The sequence below is a fragment of the Theropithecus gelada genome, chromosome 14 (assembly GCF_003255815.1).
Source record: "Theropithecus gelada isolate Dixy chromosome 14, Tgel_1.0, whole genome shotgun sequence".
NCBI lineage: Eukaryota > Metazoa > Chordata > Mammalia > Primates > Cercopithecidae > Theropithecus > Theropithecus gelada.
Genome location: NC_037682.1, coordinates 87,778,496 through 87,801,255, shown reverse-complemented (window position 1 = coordinate 87,801,255; position 22,760 = coordinate 87,778,496). Strand labels below are relative to the sequence as shown.

General features: G+C 35.5%; 1 protein-coding gene across 4 annotated transcripts in view; it reads left to right on the top strand.

The window, feature by feature from the left end:
- Positions 1-22,760, top strand: part of MTMR2 (myotubularin related protein 2) — an 86,475-nt gene that overhangs the window by 27,115 nt on the left and 36,600 nt on the right. For 2 of the 4 annotated variants that reach the window (XM_025355270.1, XM_025355271.1), the window contains one exon: positions 10,968-11,073. In XM_025355270.1, coding sequence (XP_025211055.1) covers positions 10,968-11,073 — 106 coding nt within the window. Of the gene's footprint in view, positions 1-10,967; positions 11,074-11,545; positions 11,619-16,427; positions 16,551-22,760 lie in introns of all 4 variants that reach the window. The other 2 variants (XM_025355272.1, XM_025355273.1) reach the window with 2 other exon arrangements.

The window sequence follows — 22,760 nt, the reverse complement described above, 5'->3', positions numbered from 1 at the left end:
TGTCAAGTCAGCTACTAAATTCTATTCTGTTTCCAAAATGTCCCATATGTCCACTCCTATTTTATTTTTACTGCTAGTTTAGGCTCGCGATACCTTTGACTTGAGAAGATTTCCTAATAGTCTTGTAACAGATTTTCCCTCTCTTGTAATCCATTTTTTGATTTGTTGTTAAAAGTCTTCTTAAAGTACAGAAACTTTCAGAGGTCTCTCATTGCTTACAGAAATACCAACTTCTTATTCAGCACTTTCTACTCTGTAATCCAAACCTACCTTTTCAGGCTTATCTCTAATTGTGCCTTATAAGTACCCTGTACTCCAATAAAAGTGATGTGCCTCCTCCAGTTGCTTTAACATGTCTTGAATTTCCTACTATGTCCTTTTTCATGCTGTTCCTTTGCTTAGTGAAACTGAGAGTATTGAACCTCATTTATCTTCTGGCTAACATCAAATGCCACCTCTTTCATAAAAGCCTTTCTTGAGCCTCTAAATTAAAACTTTATATGAACTTTTCATATACAGCATTGTTAGGTGGTCTCTCTCCCCAATATTGTGGATATATTTTGAAATGTAAGACATTTGAAATAGAATCACTACTTAGCTAAATAGGTATAATTTCTGGTAAAATCACATAATATAAACAACACCCAAGGGCTTTGTTTCTCCAAACCCCAGGGATTTGTTTCTCTTTCTCACACCCATTTATCATGTTCTGTTTGTGTTGTGTGTGTGTTTGTAGAGACAACATCTCACTGTGTTGCTGTGCTTGTGTTAAGTACACTAGTGAAAGTTCACCAAAAGCAGCAAGGGTCATATTTATCTCTGTATCTCTAGGGGTTCCTAGATGAGTATTTTCTTTCTTATTGTAGGCACTAAAAAAGGCATTGGTTAAACTGAGAAATGGGATAACCAAAATAATATGCTGCTGAAGGGAGATGATCATTTATAGAATCAGAACTAAGAAAAAAACATTTTTTTAAAAAAAGCAACCAGGCCATTAGTAATTATAGAAAGAACAATTTCAGGGCATCATTTGATAGTGGCAGAAGCTAGATTCCAAGAGATTAAGCAGTGAATGGGCATTGAGAAATGGAGGCAATGATGATAGACACCTAAGAATGGAATATGGTCTGCAGATTTGGGAAGAGACTTGTGAACAAAAACCATATGTAGTATTTGAAAGAAAAAGAAGTTTGCTGTCAGAAATGCAAGTACCAAGTGCATTACTCCAAAGTGTTTCCATTTTTTTAGATTGGCAGAAAAGTACTCCAAGTGAGTCAGGCAGGCCACTGAAGCGAGCAGGCAGCTCCAGTGTGCTGAGGTCACAAGGTTAGAGTAAGTGTGTGAATCACAGAATAAGAAGACTTGTAAACATAACCTTGTTGAACACTGGCAAGGGTGATGTCCTGGAGTCAATTGAGTTTACATTAGTCTGGTCCAGTTTAGTCTGATTAAATTATTTATTTAGAAGAGTTACTGAACCAACTGTGTATGTATTCTTAGGGGGTCTCTCTCCCCAAAATTATTGTGGATATATTTTGAAATGTAAGTCATTTGAAATAGAATCACTACTTAGCTAAATAGGTGTAGTTTCTGATAAAATCACATGATATAAACAATGAAAATATTTAAAGGAATTGTGGCTAATGTTTGATAGATGTCATTTCTATTTGTAAGTAAGGGTGTTGAATTTGCACAGTGATAGTCCAGAGCTCCTGAAATTTATGCAGTTGTTGGATTTAGTTTCCCTTTGACTCCATTATACATAAATATTCTCTTAAAGACTTTATTGTAAGAAACACAATATTGGATTAATTCTATTTAGTCTTTGTGTCTTAACTTTATATTTAAGACTGTGATTACATAATTAAAATACTAAAAAATTTCAAATCTGAAGCTGTTTTTAGCACATGTATGTGTGCATCATGTGTGTATAAAAAGTTTAATTTTTTAGTATTTATCTGCATATTGTATGGATGTTACGAAAGGTAGAATACTCATTTCAGAAGCCCTGGACCACTTTAGAACTAAAAGGGATCATCTGGGCCAAGATTCTTAACCTTTAAGTCCCTAACATTGTAAGCACTTCAGGAAATAGCTTTCATGGGATTTTCAAAGAGGTCTGTGACCACCAAAAAAGTTAAGAACCACTAACAGTCTAATTGGTACTTTTCACAGAGTGACAGTACAATGGGGAGTGGGAATTAAGTGACTTGGCCAATGATACTGCTGTTAGCTAGATAGGACTAATCCTGGTTTCTCAATTCCCAACTACTTCTTTAACCATCCCAGTGGAAATAACATAGTCAAAACCCAGCTCCCACCAGTTTTTTTTTTTTTTTTTTAGATTATCATTCTTTTAATACAACCTCTTAAAATAAATGTTTGTCTCAGTATCCTAGGAAGTCTTTTGATGGGAATGGGACATGATATATGGTATACAGAATAATATGTGCACAATAACAACTCCAGAAGGAAAACTAGACTTTCACCTTCCCTACCCATGTTTTATCCCTCTCCCTCCTTTCACAGATTTCTTTTTTGTTTTATCTTCCATATTCTAGTGAGATAATTCAATCTTCTGATCATTCTCATTCAGTCTTTCACTCCTTAACATATATTTCCTGAGTGTCTTCTTTATACCAAGTGCTATGCTAGGTCCTAGGAATAGAATGTTGAGCAAAACCAACAGGATCCCTTCTCCTTGAAGTATGACATCTTAGGAAGCATAGTCATTAATCAAGACAGGCATGGTGTCTTGCATCTGTGATTCTAACTTCTTGGGAGCCTGAGTGGGGAGGATCACTTGAGTCCAAGAGTCTGAGGTTGCACTGAGCTATGACTGCACCATTGCATTCCAGCCTGGGTGACAGAGCAGACCCTGTCTCAAAACAAAAACAAAAACAAAAACAAGACATTAAACATTTGCAAAGATATGTAAGAAGAGACTGGTGGTAAGTGAAAAGAATAAAAAGCACAAAGTGCTATGAGAGTGGCCATGGGAGCACTGGTTTTGTCTGGGGCATCTGATTGGATTTTCCCAAGGAGATGATATTTCAGTTGAGAAGAGTTTGGCAGAACCATGCTTCCTGCAGAGGGCTAGCTAATTTCAGAATCTCAAAGAAGGCTAGTGTGGTTGAACTGGGGAGAGCAAGGGGAGAGAGAGATACACAAGAGGAACTGGAGAAGGAGGCAAGGATTAGATTATGTAGCAACTTGAGGCTGTGGTAAGGTATTGATCTTTATCTTGAGAGCAATAGGGAGCCATTGAAGGATTTTAAGCAGGGGAATGACATGGGTTGTTTCCACTTTTTGGCTATTGTGAATAATGCTGCTATGAACATTCATGTACATATTCATGTACATTCATGTGTTTTTAATATATATTTTGTTTTTCTCTGGTAAATAATCTTTTTTCTGTGTGTGGAAAAAATTTTCATTTCTCTTGGGTTTATTTTTAAAAGTGGAATTGCTGGATCATAGGGTAATTCTGTGTTTCACCTTTTAAGGAACTACCAGAGTGTTTTCCAAAGTGGCTATACCATTTTACATTCCCACAAGCAGTGCATGAGTGTTCTGATTATTCCACATCTTTGCCAACACCTGCTATTGTGTTTTTAAAAACATTTTATAGACAGTCTAGTGTGTGTGAAGTGATAACTCATTGTATTCCCCTTGCTTTTTATTAGCTAGGCTTCTAAGCCTGGCATTTAGATTTCAGCAAATTACAGCCTTTTATCTGTTTAGTTTGAAAAAACTACTTATTTATAAAATATGCCTTGTAGTTTCTCAAGCCCTTTTTTACTTTTTTTCCCTTTGTGTGTATGTGATTTCCAAAGCCTCGATCTGATTCATTCACTCATTAAAGGCCCAACCTCAGTTTCTTCTGTTTCCTTCATTAGCACTTGGAGCCACCTGAAATAGTTGATATTTGGCCATCTGACCTATAAAAATAGCAATTTCAAATGGTCCAATTTAATACATTTCTTGGCTTCCTCTAGTCATAATTATTACTATTTCCTTTGGGTTTTTTTTTCCTCCTGGCCCTTGTTTGTACCTCTCATGGTATTATTGATATGCTTGTGTGGTATAATGTCTTTTATTGGGCAGAAATCTGAAGTGCAGAGGCTGTTTCATAACCCAATGTTTTGTATATAGAAAGGGCATGGTAATTGTTAAAATTTTTTTCAAGGAAGAAAAGAACATGAAAATGGTTTCTTCATGAAATTATCTTGTATAATTGGAGTGTGTGTCAGTGGGAGTAAACAGTTTTGGGAAATGTAGAAAACAGTAACAGGCAAAAGGAACATTTGATTTTTACTCATATTTTCTCAGTGAAAAGTTATTATTGGTGATGTAATCGTGTACCCTCTTCCATTGGTACTGTCTTCTTCTTTTTAGTCCTTTATAGAACTTAAGAGCTTTCTTTATATAGAAGAGAAGTAATTTTAAGCAGTCAATTTCAAATTGGAGTTACTTTTCTTCAAATTTTCAAGAAACTCTTTTGGTAACTTTAATCTTCTATGATAGTTTCACTTTTAAACTGCATTTGCAATGCCAAGACACGTGCTTCCATAGTGGGAATAATATTTATTTTTCTAATACTTTGAACATAATGCCATTCAAGAGACGTAAGTTCTTATTTCGTAAACATTAGGCCACTAATTATAGTTCTTGCCTTAGAACTTTTGCCATTATAATTTTATTCATGTAGCTAATCTGACTTGAGGGATAATATGTGTGCAGTAATACTCAGTTGTCATAAATAATAATAGCTACATGTGCCATGTATTCTGTTTTCAGTGTTTTACATATTTTATTTTGAGAAGGTTGTTTGCTCACAGATTGTAGTAAAGAAAGAATCTTGAAATAGTAAATTATAATAATATGTGGTGAGAGGAGCTTTTAGGTGAGTAAATGCAATATAATGTTACAGGTATTATGATAAAAATATGTACAGTGTACAGTAAAAGAAGCAGTAGTTATGTCTACAAGATAGATGGGACAAAAAGGGCATGGAGTATTATAAAGGACATTAGAAACAGAGACAATAGGGTTATCAAAGGCACAGAGGAATGAAATGGCTAGAGAACTTAAGAAATCTGCAAGCCATTCCCATTGGTTCCAGATGAGTAAAAACTACAGCTGGATATGTAGAACAAGGGCCAGATTGTTGAAAACTGAGTGTTATGCTGAGGAGTTTTGGCTTGATTTGGTAGGTAGTGAGGAATCAATGAAGATTTAAGCAAGGGATTGACATGATCAGATTTGGGTTTTGGAAAGATCACTTTGGTTTTGGTTTGGGGTGATATATTGTATGAGCAGGAGAAAAGAGACAAGTAATTTGCAGGAGTCCAGAAAAGTGGTATTAGGATGATAAAAAGTAGCATAGAAGATAGACCCAAGGGATGGTACGGAAATAGACTGTACAGGATTTTGGATTGATTGGATGTGATAGCTGTGTGGGAGAAAAAGATGGTTATGGTTTAAAAAAGTCACTTGGGGAATGGGAGAATCATTGAGCACTGTGTTGGGCCTAGCTGATGTTTCTAATTATAAGTCTTAAGTGGCCCCAGTTTGAAGATTTCCTTTACTAGTAGCCAAGAAAGATGGTTATGTTGGTCCACATTTAGGGATTAGCAGGACAGTCATGGCTAATGGATACAGATATAGGGACACTGATGGTTAGGAAGGGAAGTGAAGTGGGCAAGGGAGGGCAATGAATCATGAGGGATAATAAAAAATAGAAATGTTTAGGGTCTGGGTAGCTCTACTAGGTTGAAGATGAGATGAAGGGAAAGTTAAGAAAGTTAAATATTTAGAAAGGGTCAGCATCAGGTCAAAGATTAATTTCCTCAAGTTTAAGATTATGGTGGCAGGGTAATTCCCAGAAATGATAAAGTCCAAGGTGTTATAACAAGATGTACATTACTGAAGTGGGATTGTGTATGAGGGATGTAGGAATTGAGGAATTTTGAGCTAGATGGTTGATAGTTTATGGATAATAAAATTCCCATAATGATGGCAGCTTTGGAGTAGAAAGAAATGCTGGAGAAGAAAGTGAGCCAGATGAGAAAACCCTTAGTGAGTGAGGAGGATGGGTGGGTGGATGATAGTAACAAGGAGGTTGTATACTGAAAAGCCATGAACCTTAGAGGAAGAAGGCTTTTATATATGAAGATGCAAAAATAATACTAATGTAGAAGCCTGAAAGTTCAGCTGGGAAAATGCTTGTTTCATTTTTGGGCATTGTTAGATGTGGGAAAAGAAAAAAGTCTCTTATTAAAGTCTGCAGGGAAGTGGATTCCTGTGAGGGAAGGTCAGTTGAGGCAGAGGTGAAGGGGAGAATCCTGTTAAAGATGTAGGGGAGTTTATTCACTGTGGACAAAAACATTCAGATGAAGATTAGGAAGAGAGTTAGTAGTTGAAGAAGGCTTGGACAGAGAAAAGTGGGGTATAGGAAACACACAGTAATATGGTAATGAACATATGCGACAGAGTGTTGAGTAGAAGTTTTAGCACGTGGAAGAGAGGCCCAGGTTGACAAGGAAAACAGGAATGTTTGGATGGACTGAGGTGAAGTGTGTAGGCCTAGGAAATCTGAGGACCAAAATCGGTTACTTAATGAAGTTAGAGACTGCAGTTTCTGCTCCAAGTTCAAATGCCTTGCTAATTATAAGATTCTTATTCTTTGGAGTTTGTAATTTAAAAAAGAGGTGGCCATGTAACTGAAGTTCTCTAGTCTAATGTGGGAAGTGTTAAGTGCAGTTATAGATAAAGTCTATGAAAGTGTAGAAGACTGAGAGTTTAGTTCCAACTGGAAGACCTTCTTGGAAGACTCCAAGACTTCTTGGAGAAGCTCGTTTTTTAAACCAGGTCTTAGAGGGTAGGTAGGATGTTATTAAATAGATTAGGGTAAAGGAACATTCTATTTTGGAAAGCCCTGAAGCAAAGGCATGAATTTTGGGAAATACAGAGCTTGTTTGTGGAACAGTTCATAAAAAATAAACATAGAGAGCTTGACTTCAAGATGAGCAAGGGAGAAGTGGAAAAAAAGCAGTGGAAATTAGCGTGTGTTATACCGGTAGCTATGGTGACTACAAGCATGTACAGAGCCAGTATGACAGAAGAAAACAAACAACTACAGAAAAGAGAACTATGCATCCTAGTGTGCCCATGGCCACCTTCAGTCTGAGTAGCTGCTAAAGGCAGCACTTCACGTTTATACCAGAAGTTTTAACAGTTCTGCTGCGCTTGTGTGCGCCTGTGTGTTTACTCGCTCTCTCACATGCTGTCTCCCTCTCGTTCTCTCTCCCTCTCTCCTGTGTGCTCTCTCTCCTCCCTCTCTCCCCCCCTCTCTGCCTCTTTCTCTGTGTGTGTGCGCGCGCGCACGCGCGCGTTTCTGCCATAATCATGAGAACAGTACTATGATGTATTCCCACACTGTACCCCTCCAGCTCCTCAGTATTTGCCTGGAGAGTGAAACCCTTTGTAGACTGGTTACACAGAAATATACATTAGTGCTTATTCAACTATAACATTGTGGATCATAATATCTGCCTGTGTTTGTGTCTGAAAAGAGAAGGTAATAATTAAAGGCTGTTTACCACACTTTGGCTTGAAAGACTGATTCTTTGAATCTGAGACTGCAAAGTACAAGTTCCAGTACCTGGATTTGTTATTTTCTCTCTCTTAAATTTATTTACTTTATGCTTTGGCTCTAAAGAGCCATTTGGTTTTTTTTTTCTTTCTTTTTTTTTTTTTTGGTGACAGAGTCTTGCTCTGTTGTCCAGGCCGGAGGGAAGTGGTATGATCTCAGCTCATTGCAGCCTCTACCTGCAAGGTTCAAATGATTCTCATGCTTCAGCCTCCTGAGTAGCTGGAACTACAGGCATGTGCCACCACTCCTGGCTAATTTTTTATTTTTAGTAGAGAGGGGGTTTCACCATGTTGCCCAGGCTGGTCTCGAACTCCTGGGCTCAAGCGATCCATCCTCCTCGGCCTCCCAAAGTGCTGGGATTACAGGCGTGAGCCACCACACCCAACCAGAGAGCCATTTGGTTTCTTGGTGCTATGTGCTACAGTAGTCTTTCTGTCAGTAGTATTCTTCTAGGTAATACACTTTCTGTAATTTCAAGTTATATTCAATTGCCTTTAAGAGGTTTTCTGTTCTCCCAGAAGGGCATATGCATATAAAATAGCATTATACATTTGAACTTGCCATAACTAGACTTTATGAGATGTTGATTGCTATATTGTGTTTGACTGTATAGAACAGACTCTATTGCAGAGATTTTAAACATTTTAGTTCATTTATTTTATTAAAAAGTTTTTATTTTATTTAATTAATTTTTTGAGATGGATTCTTGGCATGTTGCCCAGGCTGGTCTCAAATTCCTGGGCTCAAGTGATCCTTCTGCCTCAGTCTCTCAAGCATCTTGGACTACAGGCACACACAGCCATGCTCACTCATTTATGTTACATAACAAGAATTCCAGAGGTAGAGAGTTGTTGGACTAGTGATGCTACAAAAACCTATGCTCATCCTATTCTTTGGCTCCCTGTCCTCAGCAGGCCAGCATCTTGCTAATGTTTATAAGATGGCTCTTGTGTTTCCAAACTTTACATTCTTATTTCAGGCAAGAGAAATGGGAAAGGATAAAGACTGCCCTGCTGTTTCTGCTCCTCTTTATTAAGAAAATAAAAGGTTTCTATAATCATTAGCAGATTTCCCGCTAAATCCCACTGACTGGAATTGACTCACATGGCTCTCCTAGCCACAAGGAAGAGAATAGCAAGCCTCTTATCTTCAGCAGGGCACAAACTACCCTGAGCAAAGTCAGAGAGAAAGGGGAATTTATTTGAAGTAGGAAGCTAACAATGTCTGTCAAAGTACTGTGCTTAAAATTTGGTTATTTTACCTGTAATTTTAAGGAAAATGACATTTAATCAGAATTTAGATACAAAGAAAAAGGAAAACATTCACAGCCTATCACTTTTTCTTTCCTTACATTATAAAACTATGTAATATAATTTCTTATGACTACTTTTTTGTATAATAGTATAGGTTGTTGGAAATACTATGTTGTGTTTGCACCAGAATACCACTTTTCATTCATTTAAATGAAGTGACAATTTCTTTTTGGGGGAGGTGATTTGAACATTGTATAAGTATTTTAGATATTCTTGTTATAGACAGGTTTGTAAGGAATAAATGGAATTTGTTTTAAAGCTAAATGGTTCTTAATACTATCACAACTCAAAGGTGAAGTATTTCCTCAAAATCTAGTGAAAAAAGTTTTGACTTCTGGTATAAGGAAGACTTTTAATATGTTTTAGAAAAATACATTTTTGAAAATCTGAACTTAAAGACTCAATTCAAGGTATTTGAGGTTTTTCTACCATTGATCTTACCTTAAATAATTTTAACTTTGTTTTACTGATAAGAGGAAATGAATCAGTTATTCAGTTTTTGGCATATTGTCACAGATTTTAAAATTTAACAAGCATAATACATATTAACAGTGTACACAGGTCCTGAAGTAGATTTTGTGGAAAATAAAAAAGAAGTATAGGCTTGAGCATGGTAGTCCATGCGTGAAATCCCAATACTTCGGGAGGCTGAGTGAGAGGATCGTTTGAGGCCAGGAGTTGAAGGAGAATAGCCTGGATAACATAGTGAGACCTCATTTCTCCCCCGTGCTCCCCCCTCCCCCAAAAAAGACATAATTTTTGTTCTTGGGGCACTAGTTGGTGAGATAAAATAAACAATGAAAGTGTGATCAGGTATCAAAAGTTTGGCCAGGCACGGTGGCTCACACCTGTAATCCCAGCACTTTGGGAGACCGAAGCAGGTGCATCACTTGAGGTCAGGACTTCAAGACCAGCCTGGCCAACATGGTGAAACCTCGTCTCTACAAAAATACAAAAAATTAAAAATTAGTCAGGTGTGGGGGCAGGTGCCTGTAATCCCAGCTACTCAGGAGGCTGAGACAGGAGAATCGCTTGAACCTGGGAGGCAGAGGTTGCAGTGACCCGAGATTGCACCATTGCACTCCAGTCTGGGTGACAAGAGTGAAACTCTGTCTCAAAAAAAAAAAAAAAAAAAAAAGCTCTATAGGAATTTAAGAAAGTAAAAGTAACTGTGTTGAGTGATTACTTATAATGGAAGAAGTAGATACTTAAGGCAGGGCTGTTTGATGTGGTGGGAAGGTACAAGGTACAAAGAGCTTCTCTTTCCATCTTTATCTGTTCTTTTATCCATTCAGCCTTATTCAACTATTTGTAGTGTCTGAGATGTTCTGTAGACTTTGATACTTCTATACCTTTGCATTGCCTTTTGTTAGTTTTTGAAATTTCTTTGTTTGTCTGATGATCTCCTATCTTTCGAGACTCAGTTTGAATATCATCTCTTCTGAGACGTCTTCCCTGAACTTTCTGGCCGGAATTGGCTGCTTCCTTTTCTTTTCTCCCGTAGATACTTGTATGTATGTGGGGTGTTTGTGTGTGTGTGTGTGTGTGTGTGTGTGTTTCTAATTATAGTCATCACATTGCACCACTTATTTACTTGTCTGTGTCACAAGCTTGTGAGCTTCATGAACATGAGGATGATGTCGTATTTATTTTCAAATCACAGTGCGTGGTGTAGTGGTTTTGTACATTGGACCACTTAATGAATGTTCTTTGGATGAATGAATGGATGGGTGAATGGATAAAAAGAAGGAATTATCCTGGAGTGTCTTCATGAGTATTGGGAGTCTGTCCAGATGGAACTTAGATCGTAAGAATACTTGACCCAGCAGGAATAGTTTGTAATTTGTTAAGATTTAGAAATAAGATTGAATAGGCAAAGCAGAACTTAGTTGGCTGTGGGAATTTTAATAAGTATTGGAGTTATATTAAATACAATGTCTGAAACTGGTCTTTGAAGCCCCCACTTTTCCAACATACTGTACTTTTGTATTTTGTAGTGCCTCCACTTCTCATTCAGAGAATTCAGTGCATACAAAATCAGCTTCTGTTGTGTCATCAGATTCCATTTCAACTTCTGCTGACAACTTTTCTCCTGATTTGAGGGTATGTATACTATTTTAAAATTCTGATGAAGTACCTTCTGTTAGATATTTGTGGCTAACACTATCAATATAACTAACTTAGCAGGAGATACTGATGGAGTATTCTCATAGACCCTGGTTTACAAAATATCACAGAATAGGCCAGCAAATTTGGAATGCTTACTTATTTGTAAAAGAAAAATGTGTAATTCATCTCTGAGGTTGATCACCTCTAAGTTCTTTGCCAAAAGATGATTAATGAATTTTTTGTGGTATAAAAGATTTTTGATTATTCTCATAATAGTAACCAATAATAGCTAACATTTATTGAATACATACTGTGTGCCAAGCATTGTTCTAAGTGCTATACATGAATTATCTCTTGTAAAACATTCACCAATTCTGTCACCAGTCTATGGATGATAATAACTTGTAGAGATTAAGTAATGTGTCCAAGATCTCATAGCTAATAAATTCTATTGCCGGTGTTCCAGCCCATGCAGTCCAGTTCGGGAGCTAAGTCACTTAAACACTGTGTGATAGTTCCTACACATCTCATTATAGTTTGTAAGTATTCCTCTATTTATTAAAGGTCTTGTTTCTATGAAATTAACCACATTAGCGATATCCTGTAGCACTCTGTACATTTCTGGATTCATCTACTTTTCTATAACTGCTTGTCTATGAATGATTGAAAAAATGAATTATATGTGTAGTGCTAACCCTTTAACCTTACTTCATAACTTTTTTTTTCCCTAAAAAACACAAAACAATAAACATTTATTTCTCATGGTTCTGGAAGCTGGGAAGTCCAAGATCAAGGTGCTGGTAAATCCATTATCTGTTGAGGGTATGTCTTCTTGTATCCTCATATGATGGATAGCATGTCAGAATCTTTTTTTTTTTTTATTATTATTATTATTATACTTTATGTTCTAGGGTACATGTGCACAATGTGCAGGTTATTCCAAACAAGTGGTTGCTTTCTTACTGGTTACACTTACACAATTTTAGCTACAACATTGTTTTCCTTAAGGAAGTCATTTGCTGTTGAGCATATGTTGAGGATACTTATATCATTTTCATCCATTTCATTGTCAAAACAGAATTCAACAAGAAGACATCTGTAAAATCTTCTGCATATTTGTCATTACCTTTTGTGAAATTTCATAAAATATTAGATTGGGAGTAGCATGATTTTAAACATCACTAAAAATTAGAAAGGCTTATCTTCGTAATCTGGATATATCTTGTGCTAATTATGAAAACGTCATGCTATCATTAGCTATTATCTTCATACAAAGGGCAGGGTTCATTGTTAATAAGAATGGTTATAAATCCGTTGTTGCTTCTCAAGTTGTTATATGTATCTAACGTTTGTTTATTCATTACATTAATAAAAATCCACTAAGGGCTGATAGACTTCTTAATAATTTTGAAATGTCTTGGCCTACTTCTGGTCACATTTCATTAGTTAAAAGCATCTTTGAATAACGACTGACCTCATATTGTGACTGATAAAGAACTCATACGAGGAATGAAGGAATGTCACTTTGGCTACTTGCTTATGCCTATGTTCTACCTGCTGTTTCTTGTCTGAGACGTTTTAAACCATTTGTGTGTACTTGTGAGTATTAGTTTAAACTACTTAACTTGACATACATGTGAAGTGCAGTACACTGCAGGATGCTGAAAATGGATAGATGAAGGAGGATTCTCCACTGTCAACTTCTCTCTGCATGTAGACCTCCATCATTTCCTCAGGACAACATGAATATCATAAATAGTGAATGACTGGCTTATATTTGGACAGAATGAGGGCCATAGTGCATAATGTTAATCTCTATATAAAATATTTTAAGGTTTTCTAATTTTTCTTAAACTTTTAATTTTAGAACAGTTTTAGAGTCATAGAAAAATTGCAAAGATAATACAGAGTTCCCATCTACTTTGCATCCAGTTCCACCCATTATAACATATTAGTAAGCTACATTTGTTCCACATAATGAACCAATATTGATACGTTATTATTAAAGTCCACACTTTATTCAAATACCCTTAGTTTTTACCTAATGTTCTTTTTGTTCTAGGATCCTACCCATGCAGGATGCCACATTACATTTAGTAGTTATGTCTTCTTAGGTTTCTCTTGGCTGGGACAGTTTCTTAGACTTTTCTTGTTTTTGATGACTGTATCAGACTGTATCTTGTTTTTGATGACTTGATGGTATTTTATAGACCATATGACATTTTACTCATTATTCAACTGGGGTTATGTGTCTTGGGGAGGAAGGTCACAGAGGTAAAGTGCCATTTCATCACATTTTATTAAGGGTATGTACTATCAACATGACATCACTGCTGATGTTAACCTTGATCACTTGGTTGAGGCAGTGTTAGGTTTTTTCACTGTAATTATTCCCTGAGCCCCTCCCCTACCCACATACTGTACTTTTTGGAAAGAAGTTGTTATGCACAGCCCACACTTAAGGAGTAGGGGGTTATACTCTACCTCCTAGAGGGTGGAACATCTAACAGCATTTTTTTGAATTCTGCATGGGAGATTTGTTTCTACCATTTATTGATTTGTTTAATCTTTTATTTATCTTATGGATTCATGGATATTTATTTTATACTTTTTGTTACAATCCAGAACAACTTTATTGATTCCAGCTTCAAATCAAGAGTTCTTTCAGTCAGATCTTTTGTTCCTTTGCCATACTCTCATCATTGTGTTTTTGAACCCTTGCTTATTTTCTGGCCTGACAAGATGCTCCAGACTCATAATATATATTTCCTCTTTCAGTTCTAGAATCATCATCCAGTTTTCATAGGAGCCCTGGTTCCTTTTTTTGGAAAACAATATCTAGCCACTAGGTGTGTTTAGTTGTGATTTTTTTTACAAAAGAAAAAGTAACAAAGCCTTTTTCTTCTGAGGCAAAAGGTCATTTTGCACATGTACAATTTTGAGATAATACAATGGGTAGGGTGATTATAAATGCACATTTGTCTGGAATAGACCTCTTTATGTCTGTTGTCACTTCAGGTTTAACGTTGGACGTAAGTGTCCTGAATTACATGACTACCTTAGCACTAGGTTACAAAGGGAGTCTGTCATATTTATACATCAGCTGTGTTTGCAGAGTTCAAATGTATCCCCGTTAGTGCCTTATAATTTAAGATCTTTCACAATTTAGGAAGACCCTCACATTATTTTTATTTGCTGAATAAGCAGATAGCTGTTAGATTAAGGAGAATATGGTTTTAGGCAACAAAGGTTAACTGTTCTTTCCCTAGGAGAGTGCCTAAAGGGGCAGAGAAAAATGGAAAAGTACTATGTTGTTAAGCTACATGTTACCCATTTTTCTCATTTTTAAAGGTATCTTTAGTTGTTAAATATATCTTTACTTGAATTATAGTCTTCACTTGCTGGAGGGAGATGAATGAGTAACATTAAATTAAATGTTAGTATCGTTTAAAAAATCCAGCCTGATTTCAAATGTATATGTGGATTTCTCTTGCGGGGAAGGTTGGGGTGGGAGAAGGGATGTGCTTCTGATAATTAAAAAAATGTCTAGCCTGCTACTGTGGTAGATATTCATACATGACTCATCTCTTTTAACTTTCTCAACAATCCTGTGATCCAGTTGTTATTATTCCCATTTGACAAATGAAGAACCTGACAGTCAGAAAGGGTGAATGAAATCATGTGCTTAGCGGCACAGTTGGCTGTTGCCCTCATTTTGTCTCACGTCATTCATACTCTTGTAGGATACATTACTGGGAGAGACTCCTCCCACAATTTTGCTGCTAAGCTTTTTTAAATGCTAAGTGAAATTTTCTTGATTAAAAAGGAATATCTTTTATACATTTTGGGGGATGAAAATAGTGGTTTCAATATTACTTTCTTAATAAATATTTGAGAAATGCTTTTCTAAGTAACCAGAAAAGGAGAGTTTTATAATAAAATTTGATTTCCTTTTTCAATTTTTTAAATTGACGATGATTGCTTTTCATGTGTATACCTTTAGCAACCATAAAATGGTAGTGTTTTAATTACAGGCAAAACTAACTGCAGACAGTGATGTGTTGCATTTTGACTGACTATGGTTTGGCTCTTTATATGTATGATGAAGGGTTTGGTGTAGCGTTATTGAAAATTATCATTCACAGATGATTTGAAGTTGGTTAACCTCTAGGCTTCCAGTTCTTCACACAGCCTCATTGCTTATTTGTGTCCTGAGCCTTCACATTTTATAAGCTCCTTTAGTAACAGCTTTTAAATAGAAAGTGTAGAGAACATAATACATTGAAAAGCTAATCCAGTTTCATTAAAAAGATTAAATTGTGTAGGTTTTTTGCTATAGGTACTGTATGAGGGCACTTTCCTGAAAGGATAGTGCCTTAGTAGATTAACAGCTAAATATGAAAGCTTTTTCTATTAAGAATTTTGTATTCAAACAAGATTTGTTGCCTCTGCATTAGTAAAGCAGAATGGAAAATGGGCTGGGGATGGAACTAGTGTAGATATATGTTGAACTTTGATTTTTCAAGTGGAATTCTATTTGTATTACTTTTTTGCCTTGTTATCCTTGTTTTTATGGAAAAAGTCTTATAGAGATGTAATCCGGTAGATGCATTTCGGAAAAATTGGGCACAAATCCAGGCTTTGTAAATGGAATTATGCTTTTCTGGTGACATAATTGTAGTGTTTTCTCTTTGCTTCAGTTGTTCTCCCTCTGGAAGTAAAACTTATTTAATTTCAGTTTTAAAACTTAAAAATGTAGTATTCTTTTATGTAGAATTTTAAGTAATGCATTTTAAAGAAATAACTCATTTGCAATTTTTAAAATTAGGCTTGTTTTTACTAGAACGTATTTCTGAAGCTGGCCACTTAGTAGAATTAAGAACCCAGGGAACTTATGTCTGGTTGTTTATTTGCTCACTGGAGAATAAATCCCATAAAATATAGGATTTTAAAATTCAAATGCATAGCTTCACTTATTTGTAAGTTATAATTTTTACAGTGCTGGGTTTTAATTAAAGTATGTGCCTCAAATGGTGGTTATTGAAAGATAAAAGTCAAGCTATGTAATAGTTCCTTTCCTTTGTGAAGCCTGTGGTTTTATACCAATGTTTGTCAACAATTCAGAATTAAATATTAAATAGAATTATGTCTTTTATGTCTTTGTTTTAGATATCTTATGTACATGTATATGATAAAGGATATATTTTGTTCATAACCATCTGTCTTGTCTTGAAGTACGTAATAGCTTAAATCAGGCAAATGTGTCTATATCTTCAAAATTTATGTTATGCGTATTTCCTTTACAAACTAAAGGCCAGAAATAATTGGATTTTTTTTGTTTTTTCAAGAGGGAGTCTCACTCTGTCCCCTAGGCTGGAGTGCACTGGTGCTGTCTCAGCTCACTTGCAACCTCTGCCTCCCAGGTTCAAGTGATTCTCCTGCCCTAGCTTCCCCAGTAGTTGGGATTACAGGTGCTTGCCACCATGCCTGGCTAATTTTTTGTATTTTTAGTAGAGATGGGGTTTCACCGTGTTAGCCAGGATGTCGATCTTCTGATCTCGTGATCCACCCACCTCGGCCTCCCAAAGTGCTGGGATTACAGGCGTGAGCCACTGCACCCGGCCAATTGAATTATTTTTCAGTTAGACTATGTCCGTGAATGTGATATTAACATGTACTGAAAATATGCAGATCTATTTAGAATGAGTTAAGGTGTCTCATAGAGCATATGTTAGATAGTAAATAGTGTCTATCACATAATGATTATTTTAATAGAGAAGAAATGATTGTTAGCATTTATTTATGATTAACATCACGACCTCCCTTACCAACAATATCAACTCTTAAGAACCTAGGAATTGAAAAAATCAACCTTAGCCAGATAAAGGATATCCATCAGAACTCTACAATAAGCCTCATACTTAATCATGAAATACTAGAAATATGTTCATTAAGCTTAGAAACAAGATGATTACTATCGCCACTTTTATTCAGCATTATGCTGGAAATCCTAGCCAGTAAAATAAGAAAAGAAAAATGATAAATGATACAAGAAATGAAAGGAATAAACAAAACTTTCATTATTTGTAGAGGATTGTCTGTATGGGAAATCTGACAAAATCTATATACAAACTACCAGAACTAATTATATAGCTTACCACTGTTGCCGGATATAAAATAACATAAAAAGATCATGCTTCTGTACATTAGCAAAAATGTTTAGAAAATGTGATTTAAAGAAGATCCCAGTTACAACAGCAACAAAAGTACTTAGGAATAAGTTAAAATGAGATATGGAAGAACTAGATGAAGAAAGTTATAAAACTTTATTAAGGAAGCTAAAAGAATATTCAAATAATAGGATGAGTAAATTCAGTAGTCTGGAGATGCAAAATATTTTCAAATATATCTGTTAATTGAATATAATTTCAAAAAAATTCAAAAGTTTGTTTTGCAGAACTTGGCAAAGTTTTAGCTGACTCTAAAATTTATGCCAGGGTAAAAGGTCACGATTAACCCAGAGGAAAAATAAAGTGGGGAGATTCACCCAATCAGGCATAAAGCTAAAGTAAATCAGAATAGGAATAAAGCAGTCAAGTTTAGGAACAGACTGATGTCTGTAGGAACTCTGTATATGACAGATGTAGTATAACAAATCAGTGGGAGAAAGAATGAACTATTTGGTAATCAATGCTAGGTTGGCCATGTTTAAAAACAGAAGAGGTTGAATTTCTAACTCATGCACACCAACTGGATTCATTAGATTGAAAACCTAAAACTGAAAATAAAAACTTTAAAATTTTAGAAGAAAATATATGACAATATCGTTATGATTTATAATATCAGGAAGAATATTTAAAGTAAGACTCTAAAGTATTAACTTTTAAAGAAAAGCTTGTTATTTTTATTGTGCTAAAATTTACTAACTTTAGTGACAAATTCCGTATGTGAAGATTATGAAAAGACAAATCACATTTTGGGATAGTAGACTTGCAAAGAGTATGTGTAACTGATAAAAGATTAGTACCCAAATATGCAAAGAGCATCTACAAATTAATAAGAGAAAATGCAATCCAACAGAAAGTTGAGAAAGTCTATGAACAAGAAATTCAAGGAAAAATATGTACATAATGTTTAACCAATATATTTTAAAATGTTAAACCTCACTATAATCAGGGAATCAGGGATATGTCATTTTTAAAGCAACTGAAAAAACCTGTTTCACATTCATCATATCAAAACAATTAACAAGTCTGATAATACCAAGGATTGTTTGAAAAGTGGGGCAGTGGGAATTTTCATAGAGTGCTGAAACAGCCACAGTAGAGAGAAATATAGCAATATCTACAAATGCTCATTCTTCTTAGCAGTTGCAGTTTTACTAATGTAAAAAGTCCCACATTTATTCCAGGAGACTGGAATAAAGATCTTACTTATACATTATTTGTGTGCATGATAAATGTACATTATTTGATAATAAATTGTGGTATATTATATGATAGAAGGTATCTAGCTAAGTAAATTTTAATACACAAAACATACTGTATATTGATTATAGACATATATGCAGTTGAGAAAATACAAGCTCCTCCTAAAACACACGAGTAATGGGTATCGAGTATCTTACAGTTTCCCTCTTGCTTCACCACATCACCAAAGGCCTGTTTACCTCAGTTCTTTTTACCTAGTACCTTGTACATGTCTGACTTACAAAAAAATTACAAGGTACACTAAAAGGCAAAATTTATATATAAGAATTATAGCTTTCTATTATAAATATAGTAATATAAGAGAAAGAAAAATTCTATAATAACAATTAAAAATGTAAAGTATCTAGGAATAAACAAATATGCAGAAACTATGTGAAGAAACTTTAAAACTGCTGAGTGGTAAAGATGAATACTTAAATAGAAAGACATACCTTGATTCGAACAGAAAAGCTCAGTATTTTTAAGATTTTAATTTTTGCTTATTCTATAAATAATATAGTTAAAATTTGACAAGATAATCCTCAAGTTTGTAATGACAAGTCTAGAAACAATATAAATGCCTTTCAGTAGGGAGGATGATTTTAAGATTATTTATATGTTTACTATTGAGTATGTGCAGTCTGAAATGAATGGTGGATCTCCATTTGTTTTTCAAGATAGATTAAAAATCCAAGGACAGAAGAACATTGTGAATAATAATCTCCCATTTGTTGGCGATAGTAGGTGAAGTGATAGAAGAGGCTGTGGGTACATAAAGAGGTGATACTAAGTTAAGCACAGGTAGAATGGAAAGAATGAAGACATGTTTGGAGGCTATGTGAATCATTCCAAGTAAAAGTTGCTAAAGGACATGTACTAGGATAATGACATAATGCTTGGTAAAAAACAAATCTGAAAAAATTGTAAGTGAGTGTAATGTACACAAAGCTACCTGAACATTGCAGATTATGGGGAGAGAGGAGTCAAAGATAATGATTCCAGGTTTCATATCTGGTGACAATATGTGGTTCCTTTCTCATCTGCCCTCCCCTCCTCTGTGTACTTTGCTGTTCCTTCTTTTATAAGTGGGGTAATGCTAAAGTTTTCTTCATCCGTTGTTTTCCCCACTCTCTTTCTTCCACATTCTCTTTCTTCTTTGTGGTTTCAGCTGTCATCTCTTTTTGGAGGACTTCCACATTTTTACCTCTTGTTCTGATCTCTTTCTCAGCCTGTGGTCCTTCATATCCCTTGCTTGCTTGGGATGTTATGTTATGATCATGGTCGTAGTGTAATCAGACATCTGTTCAATTCCGGCCACTGTTGGGAGATATATGTCATCTTGGAAAAGTTCCTTAACTTCTATAAGGGTCAATTACCCCATTTATAAATGAGCATTATTAATACTACTTACCTTTCAAGAGTGTTAATGGCACTGAATGAATAATGATCTTCTAAAAACAGTACATAAACTGGGCTCATTCTCCTTGGTATGAAGTGAAATGAAAGAAATTTAGATAATATATCTATCTACCTATCTTCTGTTTTTCTTGTTTTGGGCAGATAATCTATTATAAGCCATCATTTATTGGAAAGGACTGTCTGAAGTATAGCTCAGAAGGACATCAGAAGGTGTGGGGCTAGTCCTTATGGATGGAAAAGTGGGGCTACATTAGTGGTGTGGGAAATGAAAGGAAGAGACATGACAAAATGTAGAAATAGATTAAATACGAGAGTCAAGGAAGCATTAAATTATGACTTAGCTGATGTATAGAATAATGTGTTACCCTTTAGAGATACAGGAAGTTTTTACAGAAAAGTTAAGGAATTGACATTTATTCCGTTGAATGTACCTTGTGTGGTGCATTTGTTACAACTGATGAAACGATACTGATACATTTTTATATTAATACTAAAATACATAGTTTGCATTAGGGTTCATACTTTGTGGTGTGTATTCTATGGGTTTTGACAAAAGTATGATGGCATATATTAATTGTTACTGTATCATGTAGAATAGTTTCAGTGCCCTAAAAATCCCATTTGCATCACCTCTTTCATTTTCCCCTCTCCCTGAACATCAGGCAATCACTAATCTTTTTCTTTGTCCACGTTTTTGCCTTTTCCAGAATGTCATGTAGTTGGAATCATCTAGTGTGCAGTCTTTTCAGAGTGGCTTCTTTCACTTAGTAATATCCTTTTAAGATTCCTCAAGTCTTTCCATGGCTTGATAGCTAATTTCTTTTTATTACTGAATGATACTCCTATGCATGATGTACCACATTTTGTTTATCCATTCACCTACTAAAGGTCAGATTGCTTCTAAGTTTTCACAGTTATGAAAACTTTTATTTTAAGATTAAAATCTGAAAGTTTTTATTGATATTAGGCATTCGTTTCTTAGGGCTGCTATAACAACAGAGTACCACAAACTAGGTGGCTTAAAACAACAGAAATTTATTCTTTCATAGTTCTGGAGCCTAGGTATCAGAAATCAAGATGTTAGCAGGGTTGGCTCCTGCCAACCAAGAGAGCTTTGAGGGAGATTCTATTCCATACCTTTCTCATAGCTGCTCATGAGGGTTAGCCATCTTTGATGTTCCTTGGATTGTAAATGCATCAGTCCAGTCTCTGCTTCCCTCTTCACAGGGCATTCTCCCTGTTTCTTCACATTGCTGTCTTCTTGTGAGGATACCAGTCATATTGAATTAGGGGCCCACCCTACACCAGTTTGACCTCATGTTACCTAATTATATCTGCAACAACCCTGTTTCCAAATTAGGTCACATTCTAAGGCACTAGTGGTTAGACTTCAACAACATTATTGGAGGGCACAGTTCAACCCGTAGCATGAAGTGATGCTTTCTAGGCCATTCTTCTTTAGTCATCGTTTTTGTTGTTGAATTATGGATGGTGATGTAACGTTTTCCAGCTTTGACTAGTTGTGGTTTCAGCTGAAAAACCAAAGTGTCCTTGACTGTGTTATTAAAAAAAAAAAGGGGGGGGGGCTTCCCTATGCTTGATCTTGGATGTACTTTCAAATGTGTAACCAGTAAGATCTATCCTAGATGCCAGTCTGTGGCTTTACCTTGTTAGAATTTTTGTTTGCATGGTTCATTTGCCCACTTTTGTGGTTTGTCAGTCAAGTTGTAGAAAACATAAATAAAGTATAATTGATATAAACAGTTTTCTTTAGAAGGATTATCCAACAAAAAATAAGTTACTAAGAAAATCCTTTTCCTCTCTTCTGGGTTTTAGTACAGTATGTAAAAAAGACTGTGGAGGATAGTTTATAACTGTATAGACTCATTTTTCCCTTTCAGGTGGTGATTATTTAGTGTTTTGCAGATTTCAGACAAATTCTTTCCTGTTTTTCTACCATCTAACCATTCCATGTGAAAATTGACTCTTAAACTTGCCAACTTCTAGATCCAGTTTATAGTAATTTCCTAATTGTGTGTGTGTAAGAGAGTGTATTTTTGTGTTTGTGTGCCTCTGTGTGTGAGAAAGAGAGGGAGAGAAGAGAAAGGGAGGGAGTGAAAAAAGAAGTTAAAGTTACATGGAAAATTACTGGACAATTTGAAAATAATTTGATAAAGTGGGCATGGAAGAAAATCAGGGCTGGGAAGGGAGGGATACCAAACTGATTATGTAGTAGGAATAAAAAAAGAATTATAAATTTTAGTCTTGTGTCTTTTGTTTTCAAGTAAGAGTTTTAATAAGATTATCAGACTTTTCTTCTTGATAATAAAATGATTGACTATTGTATTAAATGCTATCAAATAGCACATTTTATGGACTCTTACCTATTGATGTGGTCAGAGCTCCAGACACAGGCAGGGTTCTGATGCATCTGATAGAAAGCAGGTTGGCTAGCCAGTTAGTAACATTATTTTGACCCAATAAGAGAAAGTGCTTAAAGTATTCTAGAGGATTTCTCCAGGAGTGAATTTTCTTCCCTCATATCTGAGGGTTATGTAACTTATTCTCCACTAAAAATATTTACATGTGAAGGCAGAAAAACCTAATGTATTCTCCACTAAAGATACTTACATGTGAAGGCAGAAAAACCTAATGGACCAGACTGGCTTTGCTCTCTTGGTTCCTAACCCCCATTTTAACAAGATACGTTCCTGGTGTTTTTGAGTTGCCTCTCTTGTTTTGACCTCACTTCATTTATTCATTGAATCTGCTTTCTCTCTTCTTCCATTGCTG